The following is a 27,981-nucleotide window of genomic DNA, read 5'->3' on the forward strand; positions in this document are numbered from 1 at the left end:
GCCACCACCCCACTGTGTATTGGGAATATCTCCTTATGAATAACAACACGAAGAATAGGAGATGTTCCCGATCAATAGATGAAACGTGTTGTGGGGTTGGCATGGGGAATAGATCTGGGCTCACCTCGAGACGGGATCTGCTCCTCACAAATGGGCGCCTCACATGCACATCCACCGTGCATTGGGAACATCTCTAATGAATAATAATTAATAAGTGTAGGAGATATTCCCAATGCATGGTAGGATGTGCGTGTGAGGCGTCAGGTGTGAGGAGCAGATCCGGTCTCACTCACCTCATCCCCATTGCAGCTGTACACTCAGAACATCTCGCCATGAAAGACAATGACAAGGGAGATGTTCACGATGTACGGCTGCACTGGCTTGTTGGGACTGTGTATTGGGAGCAGATCAGAACTCCCCGACTTGCACCCTTGGCCAGAAGTGCGACAGTCACTTTTTACTGCTTTCGGTTAAGGCCAACCTCTTCGGTTCGATGGGATCATATCTAGGTATGGATAGGGTTCAGAAATCGGCTTCCGGAGTCCTGCATTGGATCGAACAGATAAATTACTGATTACTCCTATTACTTCAACAACTTTTCATTCTTCACGCGAAGTAAGAAAGGGTGAGATCTAGGCGGTCCATCTCTCAATGGCGAATTCCTCGGCCGATATGTCAGTCAGAGAACCCATTACACATGTCATCTTTGATATGGATGGTCTCTTACTGGGTAATTTTGTCGAACACTTAAGCTTTAGTTCCTCATAACAATGCCTGCAACAATTTATGTGTTCTTTTTAACAGTAGATCGGGGAATATGTTGCTAATAAGCAAGAATTCATTTGACAATAGAGCTTTGTAGTTTCTGTTTACTTTTCCTTTCATACATTTTATAACTAAGGGAAGAGAAAATTGTGTTATTACGTTCAGAATTTTGAAAGCAGAATTCTGATTGTTAGCATATTCTCTTTCCCATTCTTCATGTTTTTGCTGGAAACATAAGTCTTGTTCAGATATAAATGAAGAATGGAAAATGCAAATGGTCAGAATAATTTCTGAGAAAAGGCGAGTTTGGGACGTTGCATACTCACAGGAACGCTATTTCCGGATTTGTTTGAAGTATTACTTCCAAAATGTTGAGTTGGAAAACCATGTAAAATTTTTCCTCCCTTGTCAAATTCGTTCCAACAGTTGAAAACTATTTATTGGCTTCCACCCCAAAGAAGCCAAAGTGATTATTGGACAACTTCCGTAAATCCAAGACTGGATGCCTCAATGGTGCATATCTGTAAATTTGGCATCGTTATCAGATATACACCATTGAGATGTTTAGATGGGGATTCATATGACAAGATGGGGTTCTCATTAATAAATAATAGTGTGATGTATATTTGAGTTCTCTGTTTTCTTGTTCAGTTAATAGATTGGGTAAGATACACTTTTGCGGTCTTTTAAATTAAAATTTTGAAGCAGAGAAGATCTAATGGGTGTTTAAAAATGCAGACACAGAGAAATTTTATACTGAAGTCCAAGAACTTATACTTGCTAGATTCAATAAAACTTTTGATTGGTCTCTCAAAGCAAAGATGATGGGGAAGAAAGCATTAGAAGCAGCTCATGTTTTTGTTGAAGAGACAGGGATAAGTGGATCTCTTTCTGCGGAGAAGTTTCTTGAGGAAAGAGAAGAGACACTGCAGAAGTTGTTTCCAACTGCTGAGCTTATGCCAGGTACCTCTAGAAGGACCATTTCCTATTCTTCTTGTGTCTGTGTGTTGTGCCTCATACTACCTTTAATTTATTTCCTTTTTTATTAGTGCTATTTTAGCATAAGGGTAGTTATTAGTTTTTTTTTTCCCTTTAAAATATTAGAAGGATAGCATGCCAGAGAATGCTTTCATTAGGCTCTAGTGGCATGATTTTCATATAGATGAGCAAGAACAGCAGCAAGATGCCCAAATACCTTTATCCTTATGATGGATAACCATTGAAATGCTATGTTATGCATGGAGTTTTTTTTTTTTTGAATGAAGCACCTGTAAGGCTGTAACCAACATGCATGGGTGTTAAATTTTTGATTTGGATACTGGTCAGTTATTTGAATCCTTCTTTTATACAGGGCAAACAAAATTCAGGGGATCTGTTTGACAAATTTCCAGATTCTTTATGGATGGTTGAGCTGAATTTCCAAACTTGTAAACTTGCAGCTATCAATTTCATAAGTTTGAGTGGATTAAAATATTTCTGCTATTGATAAAAAAACAAATATTTCTGCTTTTTTCTTTTCACCTTGAGAGTGAGGGAGGGGGAGGAGGTTATGTTAACTTAGTGGAATTAGTCTGGACAGAATTCAAGTCCATTTCTTATCCTGAATATCAAGTTCATCCAAATATAATCTTAGTGTTCATGATAGTTTGCTAATTAGGTAACATTATCAATATTTTACCTGGACATGACATTATGGTTTCCAATGTTAATGCTAATTCAACATCACCCTTGTGTAGTGCCAACTTTATATCTTCTTCCAGCTCTATTTTTATTTCCTGAGCCCTACTCTTTCCCAACATGTTATTCATGTTAATCACCACCTTTTCTATCATCGTTAGCTGATCTTCCAACTTATACTCCCTTCCATTTAGTTTCTTTCTGTTCTGTTGTGTAGTTTATTCTACTCCATTATGGTAACAGATCTAAAGGTCCTGATCCGTCAATTGTTAAATGGAGCTTACTTGATTCCATTCTTTATTGGGCATATATTCTTTATGTCCAGTCAGGGTTGCAGTAGGTGAAAGTGTGGAGCATTTTGATGTATTTTATCATTGTAGTACCTATTGTATTCTATACCTAATTATGTATTCTTTTATTTTAGCCTCAATCCTGTAAGGGCCTTATTGTAATTGTACATATTGTTAATATATATAGGACTCTTTGGGGGTGGGGGTTGATTTATTTTATTGACACCCCTGAACTTGTGTTTGCTTTCCTTGTTCAAACTGCTAAGTTAACATGGTATCAGAGCAGGTGTGTTGATCTGCTGCAATGGAACCAGATTGAATCCTTGATCTAGAAAGGTGGTTCAAGAGCTATTCTTTCTACCCTTGATTTTTGGCTTGAGAGTTCTCTGAAGGTTGTTTTGATCAGCCAAAGAACTGTTGTTTTTCCTGGAAAGATGCGCAACAGGTTGGTTTTTTCTCGTTTCCCCCTAATTGGCTGATTGGTTTGGCCTAATACTCTAGGCTTTGTGTCACCCTGACCTACTTTTGATATTCTCTTAATTGGTTCAAAGTTCCAGTCAGATTTTAGAAGGGTTTTGGTCCTTTCATTGAGACAATCCTGCAACTTTCCTTTTTGGGACTGTCAACTCTTAAACCTTGATGTTTAGGGATTTTTTTTTGGAGATTCCCTTATCTTTCAGTTGTGGAGTATCCTCCCTCATGCCTAGACTAGCCCTTGATCAAGTTTGGTGGTTGATTATTCATTCTCTCTCAGTTTTAGTTACTGTCATGTTGTTTCTGGACTGTATTTATTCTTTGAAATGGCTGAGAAGGTTGATATTTATTCCGGTGATGTTTGATGGAACCAATTACAGCATGTGGAAGTTCCATTTTGATTAGTGGTGCTCATAAAAAACCGAACTGAACTGAGCAAACCGAATCGATCGGTTCAGTATTTCTAAAAAACCTAAGGACCGGTTCGGTTTTCAGTTAACCTAGAAAAAATCAGCAGTTAACCAAACCAAATGATATATGTATTTATTTGTATATTATATATATTTAATATATCTCACATATTATCTATATATTATATATAAATATATACATATATTGTATTTATAATTATCTATTTATGATAATCTATTTATAACATATAATATATTATAAATATATTACATATATTATATATTTATAGTATTTATAATATAATATACATATTTATAATATTATATATATATATATTTATAATATATGTTATAAGTATAAAAACTGAAGAACCAAAGAACCGAACCAGTCAACTGGTGGTATCATTTCAGTTTCGGATTGGAGATATGGAAAACCGGTAGAACTGGTTCAGTTTCTGAAAAACCTTCATGGTTCTGTTAACTGAACTGTGAGCACACCCCTAATTTTGATTTTTTTTTTTTGTTGAAGGAAAAGGCTTAGGGGGTTATTTGAATGGGGCAGTTACCAACTGGATGAATCCGAGGCCAAGGGTTTTGCACAATGGAAGCTAGATAATGGGGAACTAGTCTCTTGTTGGGAGGCAATTGCCCTTTTTCTCCTCTAGGAAACAAAAAGTACTAGAAGTTTGGTCTCCCCCAAATGGTGGGTGGATGAAACTTAACTTTGATGGGACTAGTTTTGGAAATCCGGGACCCTTCGAAAATGGAGGAGTCATTAGAGATGGGAGTGGAAGCATTTGTGGCTTGTTTTCAAGGCCTATTGATTAGGGTGATCCAGTGAGAGCTAAACTCTTCGCTGCTATCGTTGGGGTGCAAAAAGCTAAGGTAATGGGAATTACAAGGCTGATTGTAGAAGGTGATTAATTGGTTTGTTGAAAAAAGGAGAAGGGGTGTTATGCCAATTCAGAAATGAATTCAGGCAGTTCAAGTTGCTGCGAAGATAGATGCAAATTCATGTAAGATGGGCCAGGAGGTCTGCTAATGGGATGGCAGATGGTCTAGCTAAGGTAGGAGTTAACAAACATCATATGTTTTGGGCTCAATGTTAAAAGGGTTGCAGAACTCTTTGTTGCAGAGGGTTTTATTTTTAACAACTTCTTGTTGTATTATCCTCTTCTTTAAACTTTAATAAAGTTTCTTTTTGAGTTGCTTATAAAAAAAACTAGTCTCTTGGATTCTCAGCTCGATAGTGTCTCATATTGCTGTGTGCTTGTAAGAAGAATGCAAACAATTTATGAGATGTATGCTTATTTTAAGAAGGTTTATTGCAAATCCAACTTGTCAAGATAGTATCAAATTGAATCTGAAATATTTGATTATTTCTAGGGGGATAAGAAGATACAGGAATATTATGTTGGGTTTCTTCACTTGTGGGCTGAATGTGAATTAGTTTCTATTGATTCTTCGGATTCTTTAGTGTGTTAAGTATCTTTAGAAACACTTTAAGAAGAGAAAGGTGAACCGGTTTCTTATGAGGCTTAGGCCTAAGTATAAGATAATAAGATCTAGTATTTTGAGTAGAAATCAGTTAGGATGCGTTTGGTTCGCAGACAGGATCAGAATCAGAATCAGAATCGGAATCGGAATCACCTATTCCGGATGCCTATTTGGTTCGGTCAGGAATTGGAATCAGACTACAATTGTTGTCGTCTGGTTCATTTGGAGTTGGAATCGGAATCAACTGAAAATTTTCAATTTTGTATTATTTTATTTATTACATTATTAATATTTTATGAATATATAATAATAATTATTATTTTATTAGTATTTCATAATTAATATCTTAGTATTTATCATTAATTTATGAATTTTGTATTAATATATTATTATTGTTTTATTATTACAAATAATATCTCTATTATTATTTTATATTTATTTTAAATTAACTTATTATTATTTAATAGTTAATATGTTAGTATTTTATTATTACTTTAATTATATTATATTATTATTATTATTTTATTCATTAATATATTCTTATTTTATTATTTTTATTATCATATTATTACTTTCATAATACTTTTTTATTTAATTATTAATGTTTTATTATTATATATTATTTGACGAATTGTTTATGAATATTGTATTATTATTTTATTATTACTTTAATCATATTGTATTAATATCTTAATTATACATTATTATTATATTAAATAATTAATATATTTGTTTGTTATTATTAATTTATTAATATTTTCTTATAGTACATTCATCAAAAAAAAAATTTCTTATAGTAATATTTTTATTAATATTTTATTATTTTATTAATATTAGTGTTTGGGGGTGTTTTTGTTATGAGTTCTTTACTTCTTGACTGACTCTGGAATGGGAATCCCATTCCTTCCAAACAAACAGTTGGAATCAGAATGACCCATTCCTATTCTGATTCCAGGCACCTATTCCAGGAAACTAACTGGACCCTTAGTAAGGGCTTCTCTAAAACACAGTGTTATGAGCAGGCCTTTTTGAAGAAAGCTTCTTTAGACAACTGAAAAGAAGGGGAAGGATGTTGTGGAGAGCCAAAAGAACCGCGGCTTTATGGACAGTTTAGGAGGAAAGAAATAATAGAACCTTTCAGGGAAAAAGAAAATTGAGGGAGGATTTGATTGATTTCATCACTATCAAGATAGTGCATAAGGTAAAATCAGATGAGTTGTTTATGGAATTAACAGTGGGTGATATAGTCAGGGGCTGGGATTCAGTAGCAAACTCTTCAAGATCTAGCCCAGCAATTCAAGAGAGTTGGGCAGCCTCTACACGAAGCTCCCTTGGTAACCCGGGGCCCTCAGGTATAGGAGTCTTAGAGACAGGGAAGGCAAAACTTTGTCTCTTTTTTCGGAGCCTGTAGGAGTGCTTGATTCGTTAAGAGATGAGGTGTTAGCACTGCTGCAAGGTCTGAGACTGGATAAACAGATGGGAGTACACCAGATTGAAGTGGAAGGGGATTCAAGATTAGTAATAGACTGGGTGAAAACTGGAAATTTGGGAATCTGGAACCACTGGCAAGCTATGAGAGAAGTTTGGTGCCTTACAAGGGAAATGGCCTGGCTGATACTCTAGCCAAACAAGGATCAAACAGGAGTAAACTTTTGTGGGCTACTTTGTAACAATGGCTATTAATTTGGGTTCATCATTCCAGCTTGGGAATGCTGGAGTTGTAATATCTTGCTTTAATATTTTAACAAAAGTCACATTTCCTATCAAAACACACACAGACACAGACTTATGATGTATGGGATTTGGACACATTGCATCTCACTGTAAAAAGAAGACTGTCTGCATTTATTGCAAACAAAGTGATTGATTCATTATGGTGTATGATTTTTAGTTTTTGTGCACATTTACTTTTATATCATATTTTTAGTTCTTTATACTTGTTCACATCCCTTCATTTTTTTTTTTTGATAAATCTTTACCTTGTTACAAGAATAAAGAAGAAAATTTTTGCAAACTTAACTGGACCATATATCCATTTCATGTTTCAACTTTCAAGAGATCTACTTTCTACTTGTAAGAAGCCAATGATGTAAATTTCTTTCCAGTTGTTGCCTAATTTTCATTACTCTCAGTAGGAGCTGAAGAAAAGATGGGTTGAATGCCAATCGGTAGCATTATACTTATTTTCTGTGCTAATGGGCCTGTTGGACACTTTCTTTATTGTTAATATACAGCCGCCCCAATCAGGGGTTAAGAGGTTAATAAAACAGATCGAGAGGGACAGTAGGGACACTTTCTTTGTTTCAGCAGGTTGTTTTTCACTTTACCTGCAAGCACTTGATTCTTCACTTATTTGGGTTCTTTCATAGGTGTCAGCCATTTGGTTAAGCATCTTCATGAAAATGGAATACCAATGTGTGTGGCAACGGGGTATGATTCATCCTTGTATTGTTTAATTTATAAAGTAGCTTAGACTGAAGTGCCTCTGTTGTTGGACAAGATTTAGGAGTTAATTATTTTTGTATTTCGATAAGGGCACTTAAAATTGTACATAGAACATCTTGAGTGTCTTCAGCATTGCCTAACTGCTCAAAGATATATATGGCAGTACTCTTAGGCATCATTTTGAATTGAAGACACAAAGACATGGTGAAATTTTTTCAATGATGCATCATGTGGTTGTTGGTGATGATCCCGAAGTTAAAAAAGGAAAGCCATCTCCAGATATTTTTCTTGCAGCTGCCAAAAGGTTCAAGGTATCACTATTCCACAAAACATCATAAGTATTATTTCTTTTCTTTTATTTTGATTAGAAACTGTGAAATTATATTTTCTTGGTTGAGTTTGTTGTCAATTTGCCATTTAACTATTTAACTTAGAGAACGAGACTAGTAAAGCAAAACCTCTTACGAATGTTGCTGGTGACTAGGGTGGTCCTCTGGATCCTCGTAAGGTTCTTGTGTTTGAAGATGCTCCCTCAGGAGTTGCTGCAGCTAAAAATGCTGGGATGTAAGTATTTATCTGAATATTTCAGTTTCCTTATTCTCAAAGCTGATATTGGATGATCACTGTCAACTTTCTTCGACCATTTGGAACAGCTTTAGCCTTTATTTAAAAAGCAAAAAACTTACTGGAAAATTTTCATATATAATTAATTCCAATGTAAAATTAGACAAAATCTCCTAATTTTTAAGGTTATAGTTGTAGAGAGTTTGTATTAATTGTTCCATGGATTTAAATTCATTACAAATATCTTGCTAGTTGGTTCATCCTTCAATGTTGAAACAGTGAAATATCAATTGATCCTTGAAAGTATGCCATAAATTCAGTAGATAGCCTGTGAATATCAAATTCACTCATATAGCATAAGGTCAGTAACAGAAATTTGAGAGATTCAATGAAAACTTTATATTGGAAGTTGTTTTGACTGAGATCAAAGATTGATAAGCCCTCTTATAATTTGAGAGTGAGGGCAGCTGTCTCATATCTTTCTGATGCATATAGAATTTTTGGTGCATTTATTTACATTACTATTTTAGTGGCATACTTCAGAAGTTCATATTTTTCATGTGGCACATTGGATCTATATAATTGGTTAGGTGCTATCTAGGTACTTCTTTATGTTGTTGAAAATTGTTATTTGATTGCGTAGTGTTTTTTTTTTTTCTTTTCTCCTTCTCATACATTGGGAAGTTTCCAGTGAAGTGGTTTCTTTGTTAAGTTGTTATCATGTATAGTTGAGGAGATACACCAGATTCTTCTACTAATACTTCTGGAGTTATTAGTGGAGATAATCTTGTCCCAACCTATGGATAACAATCATGAAGTTTGATTGAATTAATTTTCTAGAATGATCTTTGTCCATGAAGATCTATATTGGTGGAAGAAGGTAGCTCTGGTACTTAACTGGCAAGAAGAAGAAAACTGATACAGATGATTCTTACTATGAGAAGTGGGAGCAAGAGAAACAGTAACGTCATGTGTATTAAATTCTGTGTAACCTCATATTAATAGATCTTTTTTCATTTCTTAGTCTAGATAGGGTCTAGAGGATATTTCTGCATAAGAAAAAACATTTCTAGGATTTATCAGTTTCATCAGGACATTACTTCTTTTCATTATGGGGAGTTGAGCTTGGCCTCTTATTTTATAACTCTTAAAAGTATGTGGGAAGAGCTTGATTATCACTAGGTACAAAAATGGCATGATTCTAGACATGAAAGACTATATATTATCCTTATTCTTTGTTTGATAAGCAACAGATAAATAACATTAAAGAGAAACCACTGCAAAAAACAATGGAATTAAATACAGTACAAGAGTAAAGAAACAAATCCAAAACAACATGATCTCTAACAATCATAACAACACAAACATAAACAGAAAAACCACAAAAAATAGATAAAAGTGTTACAAGCTTGCCCCCGGTCCTGAACAACCCCAATTCAATTGACTTTTCTGTACCCCAGCCTTTTCTAAAGAATCAGCCAGGCCATTAGCACTTCTAGGTACCCATTTGAATAAGCTATTCAATAAGGACCCCAAGTGTTGTGCCTGCCTTACCAAGGTCTAACTTTCCAAGGGACCAGATCCTGCTTCTTCAGCCAGCTTATTAGAGTTTTACAATCAATTTCCACCTCCACATTTTTTAATTCTTTAGTTTCATCAATTCCAATCCCTGAAGGCTTTCAATACAGCTGTTTGAGAATTTCCAAAACAATAGGCCAGAAAAGCTTAGTAGGATACATCCATTGTGATCTCTGACCACACCCCCAATACCTGAATTACCTGTGTTTCCGAGGCTGCACCCATCAAAGTTCAACACGAGTTTAGCCATTGCTGGAACAGCCCAACTGACCTCCCTCCTTGGTTTACTGCCCTGAATATCAGCAACAGTTTTCCATTCCCTTAACATATCATTTAGGGAAACCCCTTTAAACTCTTTACATACCATGGCCCAGTGGGCAGCTCTGATCATGGTTAGTTCAATTTAACTCCTCCACCCTCCTTTACTTTCCCTCAAATAACCCGGCATATCCTTTCTTGCCAAACACTCCAAAGTACAGACCCTCTAATACATTGCCATAGAATCTTCTGCCTCTTTGTGCAGCATCTTACCCAGTTTGTGCTAAACAGTTCCTTGACTTCTGCTGGAGGCACCCAAACATTAACCAAAAGACAGAAAAAGTGAGCCCACAGTTGGGTTGTAAAAATACAATGCAATAAGAGGTGGTTAGTGGTTTCCCCATTTCTGAAACAAAGGACACAAATATGAGGTGAGACCGTGAGAGACACCAGTTCTTCCACTTCTTCTGAAGCCTTTCTCAGGTGTTTATGATTTGTGTGACAACTTCCCAACAAAAAACCTTTACTTTAGGAGGAATAGGGCTGCCTCACACTTCTTTTGCAAGGAAAGGATTTCGTTCAGGAGTTTGAAGAAGGGTTTGGAAAAACAAGGCACAGGAGAAACAGCCCAATAGAGTTAGGTTCCATACTCTCTCATCCACCTTTAAGGGATTCAAATTTTATTTGTTTGAGAATGTCAAGAAGAGAGGTCATCTCACCCAATTCTTGCTCTCTCAAAGCTCTTCTCAAACCCAAATCCCACACGCACCCTCTCCCATCATGAGTTACTAAGTCAGCTATAGGTTTGTAAGGTAGAAATGTTCTAGATCCTTGGAAAAGCTTGACTAAAGGCAACCGTTCCCCACCATAAGCCTTCCCAAAACTTCACTTTTGTTCCAAAAGTAACATTTTTGGTGACAAGAGGTCACCACCAAAAAACAGTCAGAAAAAAACAAAATAGACTTAAAACAAATTACACCAGAAACCCAGAAAACTAATCATTCAAAGAGCACCAGAAGTCTGCCCCAAAATCTTCTTTCTTTAATCCTTGAAAAACTGGCAGGACTAACACCCAACCTAAAACTGATGAACTGATTTGAGCCACCACCTCTTCCCAATTTTTTTTCTTGTTCTTGAAGATTCTTTTATTTATTTCCTTCCAAACTTCCCAGCACACCGCATATGGAATGCAGCTCCATATCAACTTGACCTTAGAATCGCCCTGAACTCTTGACCAAAGTCCAAAGATTTCAGCCTGATCTGAGATTGACCACCAGTCCATCTTAAGCAGCTTGAAGAAATAGAACATATTGAGGAAATGAAGCTGCACCTGTAGAACAAATCCGTGATGTTTTCTTCTCCAGATAAGCAAAGGGCACATCTGCTTGAGAATTGAAATCCTCAACTCTTTATGATGTCCTGAGTCAAAATACACCCCTTGGCTAGCAGCCAAGCAAAGGCTTCCACGATAGTTGTCATAAATAATATATGATGATGAGTTCGAGAGGTCTGATATTCGAAGTCAAGTTCGAGGGTTCCAAGTTGAACATCTTTGAACAAGAAAGGGAAATCGATCATAGAAGAAGGTATGCTTTTCTTCTTCTTCTTCTTCTCGAGCAAAAAAGGAGCGGCTTCATTTTCTGTTTTGGAACAAAAACAGGGGCTCCACCCCTTCTTCATTTTTTGTTTTGGAACAAAAACAGGGGCTTTGCCCCTTCTTCATTTTTTGTTTTGGAATAAAAACAGGGGCTTTGCCCCTTCTTCATTTTTTGTTTTGGAATAAAAACAGGGGCTTTGCCCCTTCTTCATTTTTTGTTTTGGAATAAAAACAGGGGCTCCACCCCTTCATTTTCTGTTTCGAAACAAAAACAGGGGCTCGCCGTTTCTTTTTCTTTCTTTGAACAAAAACAGTTTCTCTGCCCCTCCTTTTTCTTCCACTTCTTCGTGGAACAAAAAATATCAGTGGACTAGAAGTCTAGAACACTTTTTCTTTGTTTTTTGAAACAAAAACACTCCTCTTTCTGGAACAAAAAACAGGGGTCTGCCCCTTTGTTTTCTTTTTCTGGAAAAAAGATTCATCTTCATCATTTTTTGAACTAAAACAGGGGCGGAGCCCCTTCTTGTCCATGATTTGTGAGGTTTTTATTTCATGTTTTCTTTCTTCTAAGACAAGAATAGGGGCTCTGCCCTTTTGTTACTTCTATTGCAATGGAGAAAATAGGGGTTTCATCCCCCTTTTATTCTATATTTTCTTTTGACATTAAGTGACCCCTAGGCGACTAAGCGCTCCCCTGTTGCCTAGGTTTGCCTTGGCGTCTTGGAAACTATGGCTTCCACTCTTGGAGGCACAGGTTTCCCCCATACTCCCTGAACTGGATTAGCTTCCACCATCTTTCTGATCAAAATTGAGTACATTGACTTGACTGTAAATTTCCCATCTTTGCATTCCTTCCACCACCTGCTATCCTCTAATGATGGATTGATTTCCAATGACTGCAATTTGGACAGGAGCTCCACACATTCCTCCATCTCCCAGTTGTGTAAAGGTCTTTTGAAGTTTGGTGTCCATACCACAGAACCATTTGAGACTTCGTAACAATTAGAAATAGGAACACCCTTCCGATCCAATCTGTACAGCCTTGAACAGATTTCACAGAGCCTCTCTAACCCAGACCAATCATCCTCCCAAAATCTAATGCTGGATCTGTTCCCCACTCTCCAGGAATAGTGAGAGACCATTAAAGAATTAAAACTCATTATCCCTTTCTACACACAAGCCCCATAAGAACACTACCCCATATTTCCTAGCCACTACTCTCTTCCATAAAGCCTCCCTCTCTCTACCAAATCTCCACATCCACTTTCCCAACAAGGCTTTGTTAAAGACTCCCACCCCTCATACCCCAAGACCCCCTTCTTTTTTAGGCTTCACACCACCTCCCACTTAACTAAATGTACTTTCTTTCTTTCAGCCCTCACACTCCACAGAAACTCTCTTTGGATTCTTTCTATCTCCCCCAACACTGCCTTTGGTGCCTTTAATAAAGATAGATAATAAGTCGACAAGTTAGAAAGGACACTTTTTATCAACGCAACTTTCCCAGCAAAGGAAAGAAATTTTCCTTTCCAACCGGACAACATTTGGTCAATTCTGTCTAGCACAGGTAGCCAGGTAGAAACAACAGAAGCCTTAGCCCCAATTGGAAGCCCCAAATACGAGAAAGGGAAGTTACCAACGACAACCCAAGGCTCCTACACACTCTTCAAGAACAGATATTTGGATGTCTCCCACTCCAATCATGGTGCTCTTTCCCAGGTTAATTTTGAGGCCAGATAACATTTGAAAGCAATGAAGAATGCTTCAAAGGAAGTAAGCCTGCTCCACTGCCGTACCCAAAAAGATTAACGTATCATCAGCGTATTGCAGATGTGATATGATTAAACCCTCCCTACCTATCTTGGACCCAGACATTAAGCCTTCTTCACACCTTTAATAATCAGTTTACTTAACACCTCCACCACCAAAACAAACGGGGAGAGAGGGTCCCCTTGCCTTAATCCCCTCAAAGAGCTGAAAAATTCTGTTGACATTCTGTTTACAACAACAGAAAAGGACACTGACGAAATGCAAGCAAAGATCCAGCATCTCCATCTTTCCCCAAAGCCCATCCTCCTCAACACTTCCTCCAAGATGCCCCACTTCACATGATCATACACCTTCTCAAGGTTAACCTTACAAATTACCCCTACCTCCCTATTTCTGATCTTTGAGTCAACACACTCATTAGCAATCAAAACCCCATCCTCTGTCTTCCCTGCACAAATGCCATTTGGGTAGGCCCCACCACAGCATGTAGCACCAACTTTAACCTCCCAGCCAAGGTTCAAAGTATTGACACATATCGGCCCGTATGTATCATTCCGGGACCCCTCTGATACGCCCCTACAGTGGGTGTATTGGGGGTCTGACCGGTTCAGGGGGTGGAGGAGCCCTAAACCGCCCCCCTGAACCGGTTGCAAAAAAAAAGCAACAAATCAATACGCCCCTACCGGCGTATCAGGTGTATCGATATTTTGAACCTTGCTCCCAACCAGCACCTTTGCCAGAATTTTATACGGGATACAAATCAGGCTGATAGGTCTGAAATCTTTAACATGAACAGCCCCAGCAACTTTTGGTATGAGCGAGATAAAAGTTGCATTTGCTGATTTTTCTAGCTTTCTCTCCCAAAACATTAGCATTAGGTCCTCCTTAATGATGGCCCAACACATTTTATAGAAGCCAACGTTGAAGCCATTCGGCACCAGAGCATCTTTTTAATTGCATCCCAAACCACTCCCTCACCCCCTCTTCCAACTGCCCAAACTCCATGTCCCCTAAATGGCATTTTCTATTTGGCAAGGCTTTATACAGCTTCTCATAGAAGTCCCTTATTTCTTCAGCAATCTCCTGTTGGTCATCAATCAGTCTATCTTCCCCTTCCAATCTCAAAATTGTATTCCTTTTTCTTCTCCCACCTACCATAGCTTGGAAAAAAGAAGTAATCTTATCCCCTTCACTAAGCCACTGAACTCTTGCTTTCTGTTTCCACGAAATTTCCTCATAAAGAATTAATTTTTCTAATTTTGCTTTCAGCCTCTCCCTCTCCATCTTCCCTGCCTCAAATAGATTATCTTCCTCTTCCAATCCATCCAACCTAGCCATTCTGTCTAGGATCTCCTTCTTTCTTTTCTCAACATTCCCGAAAACTTGAGAATTCCATTTCTTTAAATCCTCTTTTAAAAGTTTTAACTTCTGTAGTTTGAAACCTGTTGAACCTTCCACCTGATAAAGATTCCATTTCTGCTCTATGAATCCAAAACATTCGGATGGTCCATCCACATGCTCTCAAATCTGAAAGGTTTAGGACCTTTCAGCCTCACAAACTCCCTTAGCAGGATTGACTTATGGTCTGAAAATGAAAAGGCAATTGTTTCTTGAATCAAATTCTCAAACATGATTTCCCACTCCCAGTTGAACAAAAACCTGTCCAACCTCCTAATATAGGGGGATCTTGTCCTTTTGACCATGTAATGATAGAACTCACCAGCCTTGGTTCTTCCAACTCATTTCTCTTAATAAAATCTCAAAATCCCTAGAGGCCCCTAACCATCTTCCATCTCTCCCCCCGATCATCCAAGGAACCACCCGTACCTCATGAACCTCTTCTAACTCCTCCCATAGCCTCCCCCTTTTTCTCTATCTTGATTTGGGCCACAAACATTTGACACCATCACCTGAATGCTAGAGGAAACATGCTCCAACATGACCTGGCATTTCACTATTAGACAGTGTATGCCTGTATCTCCAATCAGATTGGTGTACAAATACATTTATCGTAAATGAATAAAAGTACATTATTGTTTCATGTTGAAATTGGTATGTTTCTGTGTAATTATTCCTTAAACTGGACAAATATGAGACTCGTGTTACTTTAGAATGTTCTCTGCCGTTGGATAGACTTGGGGAGTTTATTCTGCCAAGGCTGACACTGATGTGCTGCCAAAGAAGTTGGGGTATATTGTCTCAACTGCTAGGATTAGACTCGAAGCACATGTAGTGTGTTTAAATGAAACATTGAACCCAAACCATTTTTCAGTTATACCCTAGACCTTAGAGATTGATAGGCAAAACTGGAAAGTTGCACATAACCCCTAGACTTGATTATGGTACTGCACTAGGTGTTGGATAATTATGGGCCGAGAGGTTAAGTGTAAGAGACCATTACAAGGTTGATTACCTGATGAGCTTTATCTTACTTAAGTCCATTATCCTTGGATCTTCATAAAATGGTTGAATTCAAGGATCATTTTAGTGTAAATGTTGGGCCCATATTGAGCCCATAGTGATGTGCTCAAGGGTTCGCTATGTTTAGCAATGAATTCGGCCAAGCCTTTTCATAGAGGCTAGGCCGAACCCATGGGGACTTATGTGAGGTCATTGTGGGGCCCCACACCATATAAAGTAAGCCTAAGTTGGCCATGCAACACCCTTGGGTTGTGAGCCTTATAGATGATGGGCCTAAGGCCCATAGTTAATATGATTAATTAAGCTGAAGTTGTCATGTGCCATGGGGTGAATTTGGGTTTGGATCTAGGTATGGAGCACCTAATCTTATAAGAAGATAAGGTATATCTCTAATTAGAGTCCAGATCTAGATTATCCCCTTATTATATTAGGAGATAGCTCCATCAGAGATTATAAAAGAGGAGGGGCGGACCAGTCCAAGACAACATCATATTTTTGTAGTTTTTTGTTCTCTCTGCACCCTTTTGTCTCCCAGTTTTTCCCAGTTCGACATCATCTATCTAGAACTGATATAGATCAAAATTTCCTCTGATTTTTGCAGGAAAAGTTCATGGGATATCAGGCTCATCATCCTCAATTCGATTCAAGCAGTTGGATCTCAGTTTTGCAGAAAACTGTGTTGTTGAACCGGCTTTAGGAATATATTACGCCATCTTTAGTGGAGGCTGGTTTTAGGATTGGTTTGAGCGTGAACTCCCACCTTGGGATCTGTGTTTTTGGTATCCGTATCAGGTATACATCTTCCTTTTTGTTTGGTTTCAAATATGGTCCGGTTCAGTGCAAGGCCAATCCTGAAAAATGTAGTTTTTCAAAACATAAGGAATTCGATTCTTGGAAGGATTAGGAAATTTTTGAAATTTCGCCCAACCATCTAGCATTGTTCGACCATCCATATGATGGATTCTAACCCTTCCAACACTCACGAGCTTTAATAGACCGTAATCCCAGGTTGAAATCAGACCTCTAGACAAACCATTAGCCCCTTTGAGGACCCAGTCTTTGCTTCTAGGACCGCAAACCTCATTAATAATCTTCCAATTCACCTCCTCTAATTTAGATTCTTGCAAGTGTAACACCTCAATTTATAGAAGAACCTTGTATGAAAGAGTGTGGCTTAAGGGGCTTGATTGGATGAGGATCCTTGAGGAAATCAAGAGATGGGTGGAGAGAAGATTTGAAATGAAGTTAGGGAGCCAGTGTTTTTTATGGACAAATGTAAAGCCCTTGGACCGCATGGGTTCACAATGGCCTTTAATCAGAACTATTGGGATATTTTGAAAGAAGTGATGGAAGTGAGGGGAATTAGGCAAGGAGACCCACTTTCTCCTTTTCTCTTTACCCTAATTGCTGAGGTCCTCAGAAAGTTAATCTCTAAGGCAGATTCTCAGGAACTAGTGAGGGGTTGGAAGGTTGAACGTGGAAAAAACTGGGAACTGGTTTGTTTTACCCCAAAACCGCTTTTTGGTCAGAAACTGTTGATTTGGTCAGCGAACCATTGGCTCAGGCAGTCGAACTACCGACCCGGATGACAATTTTTGGCCATTTTCTGCTTTTTATGTTTTTTAAATCTTTATTTTTTCTATCAGAGCAGACCATCTATTCGAACCGGACAGTCAGACCGTTCGACCTGTCAACTGGACCCAGAACGGTTCCTTGTCCAATCTGGTTTTAAAATCCTTGATTTGCAGATGATACCTTGTTATTTTGTGGAGGAGGAAATAGAGATTGGGTAAGAAACCTTAAGTTGACAATCCAGTTGTCTGAGCTTATCTCCAATCTGAAGGTGAACTTTGACAAAAGTTGCATAGTAGTAGGAATGGCAACAGAGCGGGGAGCTTCTCCCCATCCTTGTCGGGGACAAGGTTGTCCCCGCTCCCCATCCCCGCGGGGATCCCCATTCCCCGTGATTTTTTATAATGGTAACCATTTTGTTTTTGTTTTTCATTTTATTTAAAAAAATAAAAATAAAATAATCAGAACTTACAATCCTATTGGAAAAGATTCAAACATATTCAACCATATTTTTAAAAATATTAATATATAGATGTATGTGTACATATATACATATATATTAATGGGGATCCCATGAGGCAAGAATCAGGGTCCCCCCCTCTTGCCCCATCTCTGCTATTAGGGATGAAAATTTCCCCATCCCATCATCCCATCCCCGCCCCATCCGGGGAGGATCCCCACAGGGATTGGGGAAATGGGGAAAATTGCCATCCCTACTTATTAGGTGTTAATATGAAAGAAGGGGAAATGGTGGAGTATGCTAGCATTTGAGGTTGTGAAGTGTCACAATTGCCCATGAGATATCTGGGACTACCCTTGGCAGACAATTCAAAAAAGAGTAGCTTTTGGAATCCAGTGGTGGAAAGATTTGCTAAGAGGCTTGATGCTTGGAAGAAGAATTATCTGTCTTTAGGAGTATCACATCAATAAAGGCCATGTTGGCTAATCTGCCTATGTATTTCATGTTTGTTTTCAAAATGTCGGTGAACATTAGTAGGAAATTGGAAAAACTGACGAGGGGTTTTTTTGTGGGAACCAATGGAGGATAAAAAGGATCATAGAATGAGTTGGGAAATGGTGAGTAGAAGCAAGTGGTTTGGAGGCCTAGGTTTAGGCAACTTGTAGAAGAGGAACGAGGCTCTATTAGGTAAGTGGCTTTGGAGACTACCAAAAGAGAAGGACAAGCTTTGTGCTAAAATAGCGGTAGGGATACATGGGCTTGCAGCTGATGCTTGGGATGTTGGATTACTGACTATGGCTACTAGAGCTTACCCTTGGAAGGACATCCATTCTATCCTCCTGTCCTTCTTGCCTTCTATCAAGTATGACCAATATTCTAGAAATCTCATAAAATTTTGGGAACAGGTGTGGGCGGGTAACCTCTCTTTGAAAGATAAATTCCCCTCTGCTTTTGCTATGTCAAGATATAAAGATAAACCTGTATCTTCCTTCTTGCTTCCTTCAAACTCATTGAGGGGTGTTGAATGTGTAAAGAGATTGCTTGGGAAGTTGTTATACCTTTGCATGACTTGGCCAGACATTTCTTATGCAGTGAGTGTTATTAGTCAATTTATGCATTCTCCTAGAGATACTCATTTAGCTGCTGCAGAAAGAGGTGTTACTCAAAAGGTACTCCAGGGATACACTGATGCTGATTGGGCAGGATGTATTACTCGAAAGAGTTGTGAAGCTAGAAGCATACACTGATGCTGATTGGGTAGGATGTATTGATGATAGGAGATCCACCTCAGGTTATTGTGCTTTGGTGGCAGGGAATATTGTTTCATGGAGGAGTAAGAAACAGTCTGTAGTTGCAGATCCTCTGCTGAAGCCGAATATAGGGCTATGGCACATGGTGTGGCAGAATTACTGTGGCTACGATCCCTTTTAGAAGAATTGGGAGTTGACTATGAGAAGCCAATGATGCTCTACTATGGCAACCAAACAACTATCAATATTGCACATAATTCTATTCAACATGATAGATCTAAATACATTGAGGTTGATAGACATTTTATACAGGAAAGAGTTTCCTCAGGAGAAGTTTGTTTGCCATTCATCACCTCCGAAGAGCAATTGGCTGATATTTTGACCAAGGGAATTCTGATAGGGAAGCTGACACACTATATAGGCAAGCTGGGCATGATTGACATTTATGCTCAGCTTGAGGGGCAATGTAAAGAGACTGGGCTGAATGGGCCCTAGTATCTTTGCTTGTAGTATGTTTTATTTATTTGTTAGCTAATGGGCCTATCTTAATGGGCTTATTTCTTTTGCTAGTTCCCTTTATGTTACTGCCTAGCTGGCCACCCATTTAAGGGTATACTTGTAATTATGTTTAGATTGAAGTTTAGTAAAAGGACTAGAGAACGGAGGGAAGTGATATTCGAACTCTTCTTCTTCTTCCTCCTCTTTTCTCCATCTTCCTTCTTTTGCACTGGGATTTGGGGCTGAGGGATTCTGAATTGAGTGCCATTTTGAATCTGATTAATATCCTTGACGGGGTATATTTGTGTAGAGAGACTGGGATAAATGGGCCTAGTAGGCTAGTTTTGTTGCTTATTAAGTAATGTTTTGTTTATGTTTTATTTGTTAATGGGCCTTTTCATTATGGACCTGTTAACTTTTTTTTTTGTTTCTTTTAAGTGATTGATGAGCTGGCTGCCCACTTAAGGGCAGAGATGTAATTAATCTCAGTTAAGCTAGATTAAATGAAAGGTTAGTGAGAGAGGAGAGATGATCATCAAACTCTCTTCTCCTTTCTCTTCTTCATCTCCATTTTCTTCTTTTCTGCTATAATCACCTTTTTCTTCTTTTTTTTACTGCTGTAATCAGAATTTAATCATCAGATTTGAAGGACAGATTTATATCTATTTGCACTTCTCAAAACCTGATAGCTGAATTTGGACCCCTTCCCCTTCTGGTGCCTACTCATGTGCCTTCTTTTTTCAGAGCATTAACACAACATACTCTTTGGGGCCACCTTTTCCCGTTAAGGAGGTGTGGGGTAAGCCCATCCCTCCAAGAGTTGGGGGGTTTTGTTGGAAAGTCTTTCTGGAAAGAATCAATACCTACGATTTAATCCAAAGGAAAAGAACAAATTGGTGTTTATCCCCTCAGTGGTGTGTTATGTGTAAGGCTAATGGAGAATCTTGCTTTCACTTATTAGTCTCTTGCCCGTTTGCATCTTCTATTTGAGAATGTTTTTTCTCATTGTTTGGGTGTAGATGGTGTCCTCTGATGAATGTGCAAATCTTGTTTGCTTCTAACTTCTTCAGGTGGCCAACAAAAAGAGGAAAAATGTTATGGAGATGTGTGAGAGTGGCAGTTAGCTGGTCCATTTGGGAAGAAAGGAATGCAAGACTATTTTCAGGTAAGGACTAGTAAGGCTGTCAAAGAAAAAGTCATGGTGAGAGTGACACATTTGGTAAAATCTTTGGAGATGTTTGATGCTTGTTCAACTAGTGATCTCCTGAATAGTTGGAAGGAAGTGGTCAATTCCGAGTACCATAAGTTCACTACAAGCCCTGTTTGGTCTCTCCCACTGAACAGCTATATAATAATATTGAACTTTGATGGAAGCAGTGCAGGTAATCCAGGCCCCTATGGTATTGGAGGGGTTTTCAGAGACTGGGAAGGCAAAATTGTTGGCCTATTCTCGGGTCCAATTGGAGTAGGTGATTCTTTAAGGGACAAGGTGCTAGCTGCCATGGAAGGACTGCAAAAGGCAAAGGACATGAATATATGCAAACTGATCATAGAAGGTGATTCTAAGCTGGTACTGGAGTGGCTACAGAAGGACAAGGGTTCTGAGTTTTTAATAATGAAAAGAAAAAATTTAAGCAGTTGGCACAAAATATGGAAGTGAAATTAAATTGGGTTAAAAGAACTGCAAATGGGTTTGCTGATATACTAGCAAAGCAAGGAGTGGGAAGGAGTCATTTGTTTGGGGCTGAATTGTAAAAGCTAATTTCTATATGGCGACTTAAGAAAGTTTACCTCTCCTATACTTTAATTTTAATGAAATTCTGTTATTGATAAAAAAGATCTGTTTCCCAAAGTGACAGGATAGCTCAAATTAACTTTCTTCTTGCCGGTCCTGGATCTCCTTTACTTTCTACGTCTCCTTGTATTCAGACTTCTCTTCCCTTCCCCCTTTTTCTAAACTTTTCAACTTCCCCTTTTCATTAACTTGATTTAAATCATCTTTATTACTCTTTTTCCGGAAGTAACATCATACCTTATATATTGCAAGAAGGTAGGGAGTAAGGCCATAATTGCTTTCCATAGACTTTTTAGTGTTGAATTTCTGACAAGGCCAGAATCCCAGCCATTTGAATGAAGATCATGGATGCTTTTAATAATCAAATGCCATAAAGCTTTAGGTTCATTTGGAAATCACCAAAGCCATTCACCTAAAAGAGCCATATTTTTTTCCTTCAACTTCCCTACACCTAGGCCTCCTCTTTATTTTTGCACACTTGTTCCTAATTTGAGAGGTGATCTCTCTTCTCATTTCCTGGGTCCCAAAGAAAATTCCTAATAAAGTTTTAAATTTTCTGCACAACTTTCATGGGGGCTTTAAAGATAGACAAGAAGTAAATAGGTAAGTTGGTTAAAGTGGAATTTATCAAAGTCAGTCTCCCACTATTAAGAGGTAATTTTTTTCCAATTATCTTTTTTAATCTCTCAATTATTATTTTCTCTAAAAGGATCATTACAAGGATTGCCTCCTAGGAGAAGGCCAGGTACTTCAAAGGCCACTGCCTAATTGCACATCCAGCACTGTAGCACACTCCTCCAACTATCCTTCTCCCATTTGTACCCCTACCAAGCTACATTCACCAAATTAACCTTCAACCCTGACATTCTTTCCACAACCTCCAAGACTCCCTTAAGAACTCTCACCTCTTGAATGTCCCTGAACTCTCCCAAAATCATATCATTGGCAAATTGCAAATGAGACACCACTTGGTTTAACCTGCCCACTCTGAATCCTCTAACAAACCCCTCTCATCAGCCCTTTTGGGGACCCATTAATCAAAATTAAGAAGTGAATCATTTTTAAACACCCCATTGCCCACCTTACCCATCTTTGCCCAAATCCCATCTCTTTCATCACCCACTGTAAATATCCCCAATCTACATGATCATATGCCTTCTCTAAATCCAACTTGAAAACAAAACCTTTCTTCCCTGCTTTTTTGAAATCCTCCACTACTTCATTGGCAATTAAAATTCGATCCAAATTTTGGCCATCCTTCACAAAAACCCTTGTTCATATGAAATAATCAAATGAAGCACCTCCTTGAGTCTCACCATCAAAACCTTAGCCACTATCTTGTACAAACTTTTAGTGAGACTAATAGGTCAAAAATCATTTGTTAAGGATGCACCAGCACATTTTGGTATCAAAGATACGAAAGTGGCATTCATTTCTTTTCCAACTTTACCCCTTCTATAAAATTCATCAAAAACTCTCAACAAATCATCTTTAATGAAATCGCAACATTCATGAAAAAATGCCATTGTAAAACCATCTGGGCTTGGGGCTTTATCTCCACTCATTCCCATCACAACTTCCTTTATTTCTTCCAATGTGGAGGTTCTTCTAATTTTCTAGCCATTTCCATTGGAATTCTATCGCAACATTCATGAAAAAATGCCATTGTAAATCCATTTGGGCTTGGGGCTTTATCTCCACTCATTCCCATCACAACTTCCTTTATTTCTTCCAATGTAAAGGTTCTTCTAATTTTCTAGCCATTTCCACTGGAATTCTATCCCAATGAATCCCTTCTAGAGTCAATCTCGACCCTTCCCTTTGAGTGAATGAAGTTTTTAAATGAGAGATTAGAGCCAATTCAATGTCAACCTTATCTTGAGTTTCTACTTCATTTATTACCAATTTTGAATTCCTTCTCCTATTTTCCAATGCATGAAAAAATTTGCTATTCCCATCTCCCTTTTTTTTATCGAGAACATCAAACTTTTATTAGAAATATGCTAAAAGTACATAGCAGATAAGTACAAGGTGTAAATGCTAAAAAGACACTAAGAGACAAAAACTCTCATCTCTCCCCACACCCAAGTTTCTATTTTACAATTTTTCCTAGAATAAGGTTTCTCTTCCCACCCCCATGTTTGGCTAAAGCATCCGCTACAGAATTAGTACAACACTTTATCCAGTTGAAAGAGATCTCCATTTCTCTTGTCAGCCACCTAAACTTCTTCTTTTCATTGCTGTAAATCCACAACAAGGTTTAAAATGTTGATATCGGTTGAAACGTCAGTCATCCAAATATAAGAAACATGTCAGAAATGTCGGAAATATCGTATGAAAATATTGTAAAATTTATAGACATGATGGAAACATTGTAAAATGTGCAAATTGTAGAATGATATTTTATGAAATGATAAAAGAAGCATAGGCACACCTTTTTAAATAGAAATGTTGGCACCACCAACACTATACTTTTGACTCCAAATCTTCTCTTTCCTTTTCTCTTTTCTATTCAGCAACTTTTCTACCAAGCTATTTTTCATCCTAAAACAGTTCTGCTAACAGCAATAACTTCAAGTCTGGGAAGAAAGGTGTGGTTTGCAAGATTGACCTTGAAAAAGCATATGATTTGGTGGATTGATTCTTTTTATTTGAAATCATGATTAGCTTTGGTTTTGGAGAGAGATGGTGCAAATGGGTGTTGGGATGCCTCAAGACCTGTCATTACTCAATTTTAGTGAATGGAATAGTAGTGGATTTTTTTCTTGCTTTGAGGGGTCTTAGACAAGGTGATCCCCTTTCCCCTTTCCTTATTCACTTTAGTGGTGAATGTCCTTAGGAGACTGATTTCTAGAGTAGACTCAAGAAACTTGGTAAAGGGATTGAGAATTAGAAGGGATGGGGCCCCTATTACCACTTACAATTTGCAGATGATACAATGCTTTTTTGTGAAGGAGATGATTTGAGTTGGGTTAGAAACATGAAGCTCATTGTACAACTTTTTTGAGCAGATGTCAAACATAAATTTTATTTTGATAAAAGTTGTATAGCCAGAATAAACTTGGAGGGGAGGTATTAAAGTGTGCAGGTATTTTGGGTTGTGTAATTCCTCAATGGCCTTTGAAATACCTTGGTTTTCCTTTCGGAGATAACCCTTCGAAGTGTAGTTTCTAGAATTCAGTTGTTGAAAGATTTGAGAAAAGACTTGCTTCTTAGAAGTGAAACTACCTCTCTCTTGGTGATAGAACTACATTGATTAGAGCCACCCTAGCAAACTTGTCAGTGTATTATTTTTCGGTATTCAAAGTCCCGGATAGGAAATTGGAAAAAGTGATAGAGGGATTTCTTTCCTTCAAGAACTGGGGGAGGAGAAAAAGGATCATAAGGTGAGATGGCATTTGGTCATTAGAAGCAAAAAAAAAACATGGAGGGTTGGGTGTTGGAAACATTTAGAAGAGAAATGTGGCTCTTCTAGGAAAGTGGTTGTAGAGGCTACCTCTTGAGAAGGGCATTTTGAGGGCCAGGGTAATTATCAACATTCATGAGCTTGCGGATAACAGTTGGGATGCTAGGATTTTGGCTAGGGTTACAAGAGCTTCCTTCTGAAAAGCAACTCAAGTCATTCTAACTTTTGTTCTTGCCTTGGACCAGGAATGATTTGCATTCTAGTGATCGTATTAAATTTTGGGAATAGAATTAGGTTGGGGATTCCCCTTTATAAGATCATTTCCCTCTTTGTTTGCTCTCTCCAATTACAAAAAATGAGATTACCGCTACTTTTTTGGTACCTTCCCTTTCCAAAACTAGGTACTGGTCGGATTAGGGTCTTAGAAGAGGCTTATGGGATACAGAGTTAAATAGCATATTAGTGTTGCTTGATGTTCTTGACGGGATTTTCTTGGACCTTGCTAAATCCGGTAGTCGAATCTGGACCCCTTCACTCTCTGATGTGTTCTCTTGCGCCACCTTCAAAACCTTAACTTTTCCTATTGTTCGTGGTGGGAAACCATTCCCTATAAAAGAGGTTTGGAGTAAGCCTATTCCTGCTAAGGTTGTGTGTTTTTCTTGGGAAGTCTTATTGGAAAGAATCAATTCATGTGATTTTCTTCACAGAAAGAGACCTAACAGTTGTTTATCCCTTCACTGGTGTGTTTTCTGTCAAGTTGATGGTGAGACCTACCATCACTTATTAATCTCCTGCTCTTTTATTAAAGATAACAAAGTGATACACTGGATGAAATCCTTGGAACTTTTTAAATATTTCAAAATGGAGGTTTTCTCAAGAAACTAGAAGGAAGTTGCTTCTTCATCCCCAATTAAGGATGCCTTACTTCCTGCTTGGACCCCCAATTAATGGTTTTGTTAAGCTGAATTTTGATGGGTGCAGTGTTGGAAATCTAGGGCCATCAGGAATTGGTGATGTTTTTAGGGATAAGGAAGGAAACATAATTGCTCTGTTCTCAGGTCCAATTGGAGTGGGAGACTCCTTAAGGGCTGAGATTTTGGCAGTCTCAGAACGGGTAGAAAGGGCAAAGGAAGTGGATACACTGGATACAATTACAGCTTATTTTAAGTACTTATTGCTGTTGCACTGTTTTGTGAGTCACTTATCCTATAAATACTTGTATTTTGCAGAAATAACAATTACAGCCCTAACTTTACATAACCATATATTGGATACATACAAAGACAAATAAAAAAATTAAATAAATACTTATCCCATAATTGAACTTGTTTCCACATTCACTGCAGCAACGGTAAAGAGGAGGGAAAGAGACAAAAGGAGGAGGAAAGAAAGAAGTAAAGAAGAGAGAGAGAGAGAGAGAGAGAGAGAAGAAGAAGAAGAAGAAGAAGAAGAAGAAGAAAATAAAGAGAATTAAAAAAATAAATAAAAGGAGGGAGAGGTGGTGATGATTTGAAAAGACTATTTACGACGGTGGAGGAAGGAATAGGAGAGAAGAGGAGAGAGAGAGAGAGAGTGTGGTGGTGGTGGTACTATGGAAGGGTGCTTGATCACCACTTTTGGTTTGGTTCTCCACTAGAAGAGAAGGAAGTGAATAGTGATCTTCTTTTGAAGATAGGGACGGTTCCTGCGAAATGAACAAAACATTGGGGACAGTCTTGTCCCAAAAAAAGAAATTAGTACTTATTGAATAAGCACTTAAAAAAAGCCACCCAATTCTGGCTTATTTTTTAAGTGTTTCACTTATTCTGGGTTTTTTTGCCAAACATGAATAAGTACTTATTTTAAGTGTTCCCAAGTAGGGGCTTACTTTCAGAGAAAAGATCCAATTTTTAAAATTTAAGTACAGAAATGTTTTGGTAGATTTATGTAAATTTGTTTGTTTGAGCAGAAAAAACGATGGGTGTTGTTTGCCTGTGTAGTTTTACCATTTAAACCTTTGAAGGAAAATATTACAGGGGCTTCCCTAATACTCTTATACCGTAATGACCTTGTAGGTAATTTTTCCAACTACCTTATTCTGTTGTATCCATTCCCATATCAACTTGGTTTTGCTTTCCAAACTTGTGTGCCTTTATGTTTGTTCTTCATCTTTGTACCCCAAATATTTGTGCTTATATGCATTAGTGTTGAAGTATGGTTGAGAACTTATCCTTTAGAATTCGATTACCAGAAATGCTTTAGGGTTTTTATCAAAATTCGCTGAACTTATTCAAGTAGATATCCTTCGTGGGAGTAATAGTTTTTTTCTGATTTTCACTTCCAATGTATTACATCAATGAAGTTACAATCTCCTAACTCTAAAAATTGCATTATTCCCAAACGATAAGAAGAATTGTATTATTCCTAAGAAGAAAACTTGTCACTTTTTCTAGGGCTGTTCATGGGTCGGGTTGGATCGATTTCTTGGCGTTTTTCCAACCAACCTGACCTGGTCGGTTTACCTAGAAATGAAACCGAAACAGACCCAGTACTAAGTAAAACTGGCCTGGTCGGTTTGAATCGGTTTGGGTTGGTTTTGTGAATGATTCTTTCAGTGTGAACGGTAAAGGATATATATATCAGAAATTAAAAATGATTTGATGGATTAAAACTGATATTTTATATATCAGAAATTTTATATATAATATGTATATTTCTGAAATAAAGCTGAAATATATCCACAAATATATATATATATATATATATATATATATAATATTGGTTTATTTTTTTTGTAAACAGAAATCAACCGGTGTTGAAGAAAAACCGACCAACTCAGATTGGATCGGATCGGTTTGATCGGTTTGGGTCTTGTTATGAACAACCCTAACTTCTTCATCGGTATTTTTTATGTAAATCTTGACTTTCCAGCTATTGCATTTGACATGCAGGTATGTAGTTATGGTCCCAGATCCAAGATTGGATAGTTCTTTTCATGAAGCTGCTGATGAAGTTCTAAGTTCATTGTCTGATTTCAACCCAAGCAACTGGGGCTTGCCCCCATTCAAAGATGTTTCGAGCTAAAGTCGCATGTCACATCTACACTTTTAACATTTTCTGTTGTCAGTAGAGAACAATCCATTGATTATCTAGAGCATTAGGAAACATAAATAAAAAAGATCATTTATCAAGATTTGCTAAAACAGTGTTTTTTATGACTACTTTCGAGGTTAAGTAACCTTATCATTTTTGTTCTCAAAGAAAATGTGTGTTAG

The 27,981-nt window shown here is 37.8% G+C and overlaps 1 protein-coding gene across 2 annotated transcripts; it reads left to right on the forward strand.

Annotated features, from left to right (window-relative positions):
• Nucleotides 1-329: 329 nt before the first annotated feature.
• Nucleotides 330-27,971, forward strand: LOC148870056 ((DL)-glycerol-3-phosphatase 2-like). Of its 2 annotated transcripts, XR_016107063.1 has the most exons (7): nt 435-730; nt 1,504-1,728; nt 7,483-7,543; nt 7,722-7,869; nt 8,043-8,122; nt 16,348-16,538; nt 27,658-27,971. XR_016107063.1 is itself a non-coding variant. In XM_088968863.1 (6 exons), exons 1-6 carry the CDS (start codon nt 652-654, stop codon nt 27,788-27,790), a joined length of 726 nt encoding a protein of 241 aa, XP_088824989.1. In that variant the 5' UTR covers nt 330-651; the 3' UTR covers nt 27,791-27,971. The 2 variants fall into 2 exon arrangements, 1 of the variants encoding a protein (XP_088824989.1); XM_088968863.1 differs by lacking the exon at nt 16,348-16,538 and having other exon boundaries at nt 330-730.
• Nucleotides 27,972-27,981: the final 10 nt, after the last annotated feature.

The sequence above is a fragment of the Nelumbo lutea genome, chromosome 2 (assembly GCF_056320005.1).
Source record: "Nelumbo lutea isolate HS-2025 chromosome 2, American lotus-T2T, whole genome shotgun sequence".
NCBI classification, from domain to species: Eukaryota; Viridiplantae; Streptophyta; class Magnoliopsida; order Proteales; family Nelumbonaceae; genus Nelumbo; species Nelumbo lutea.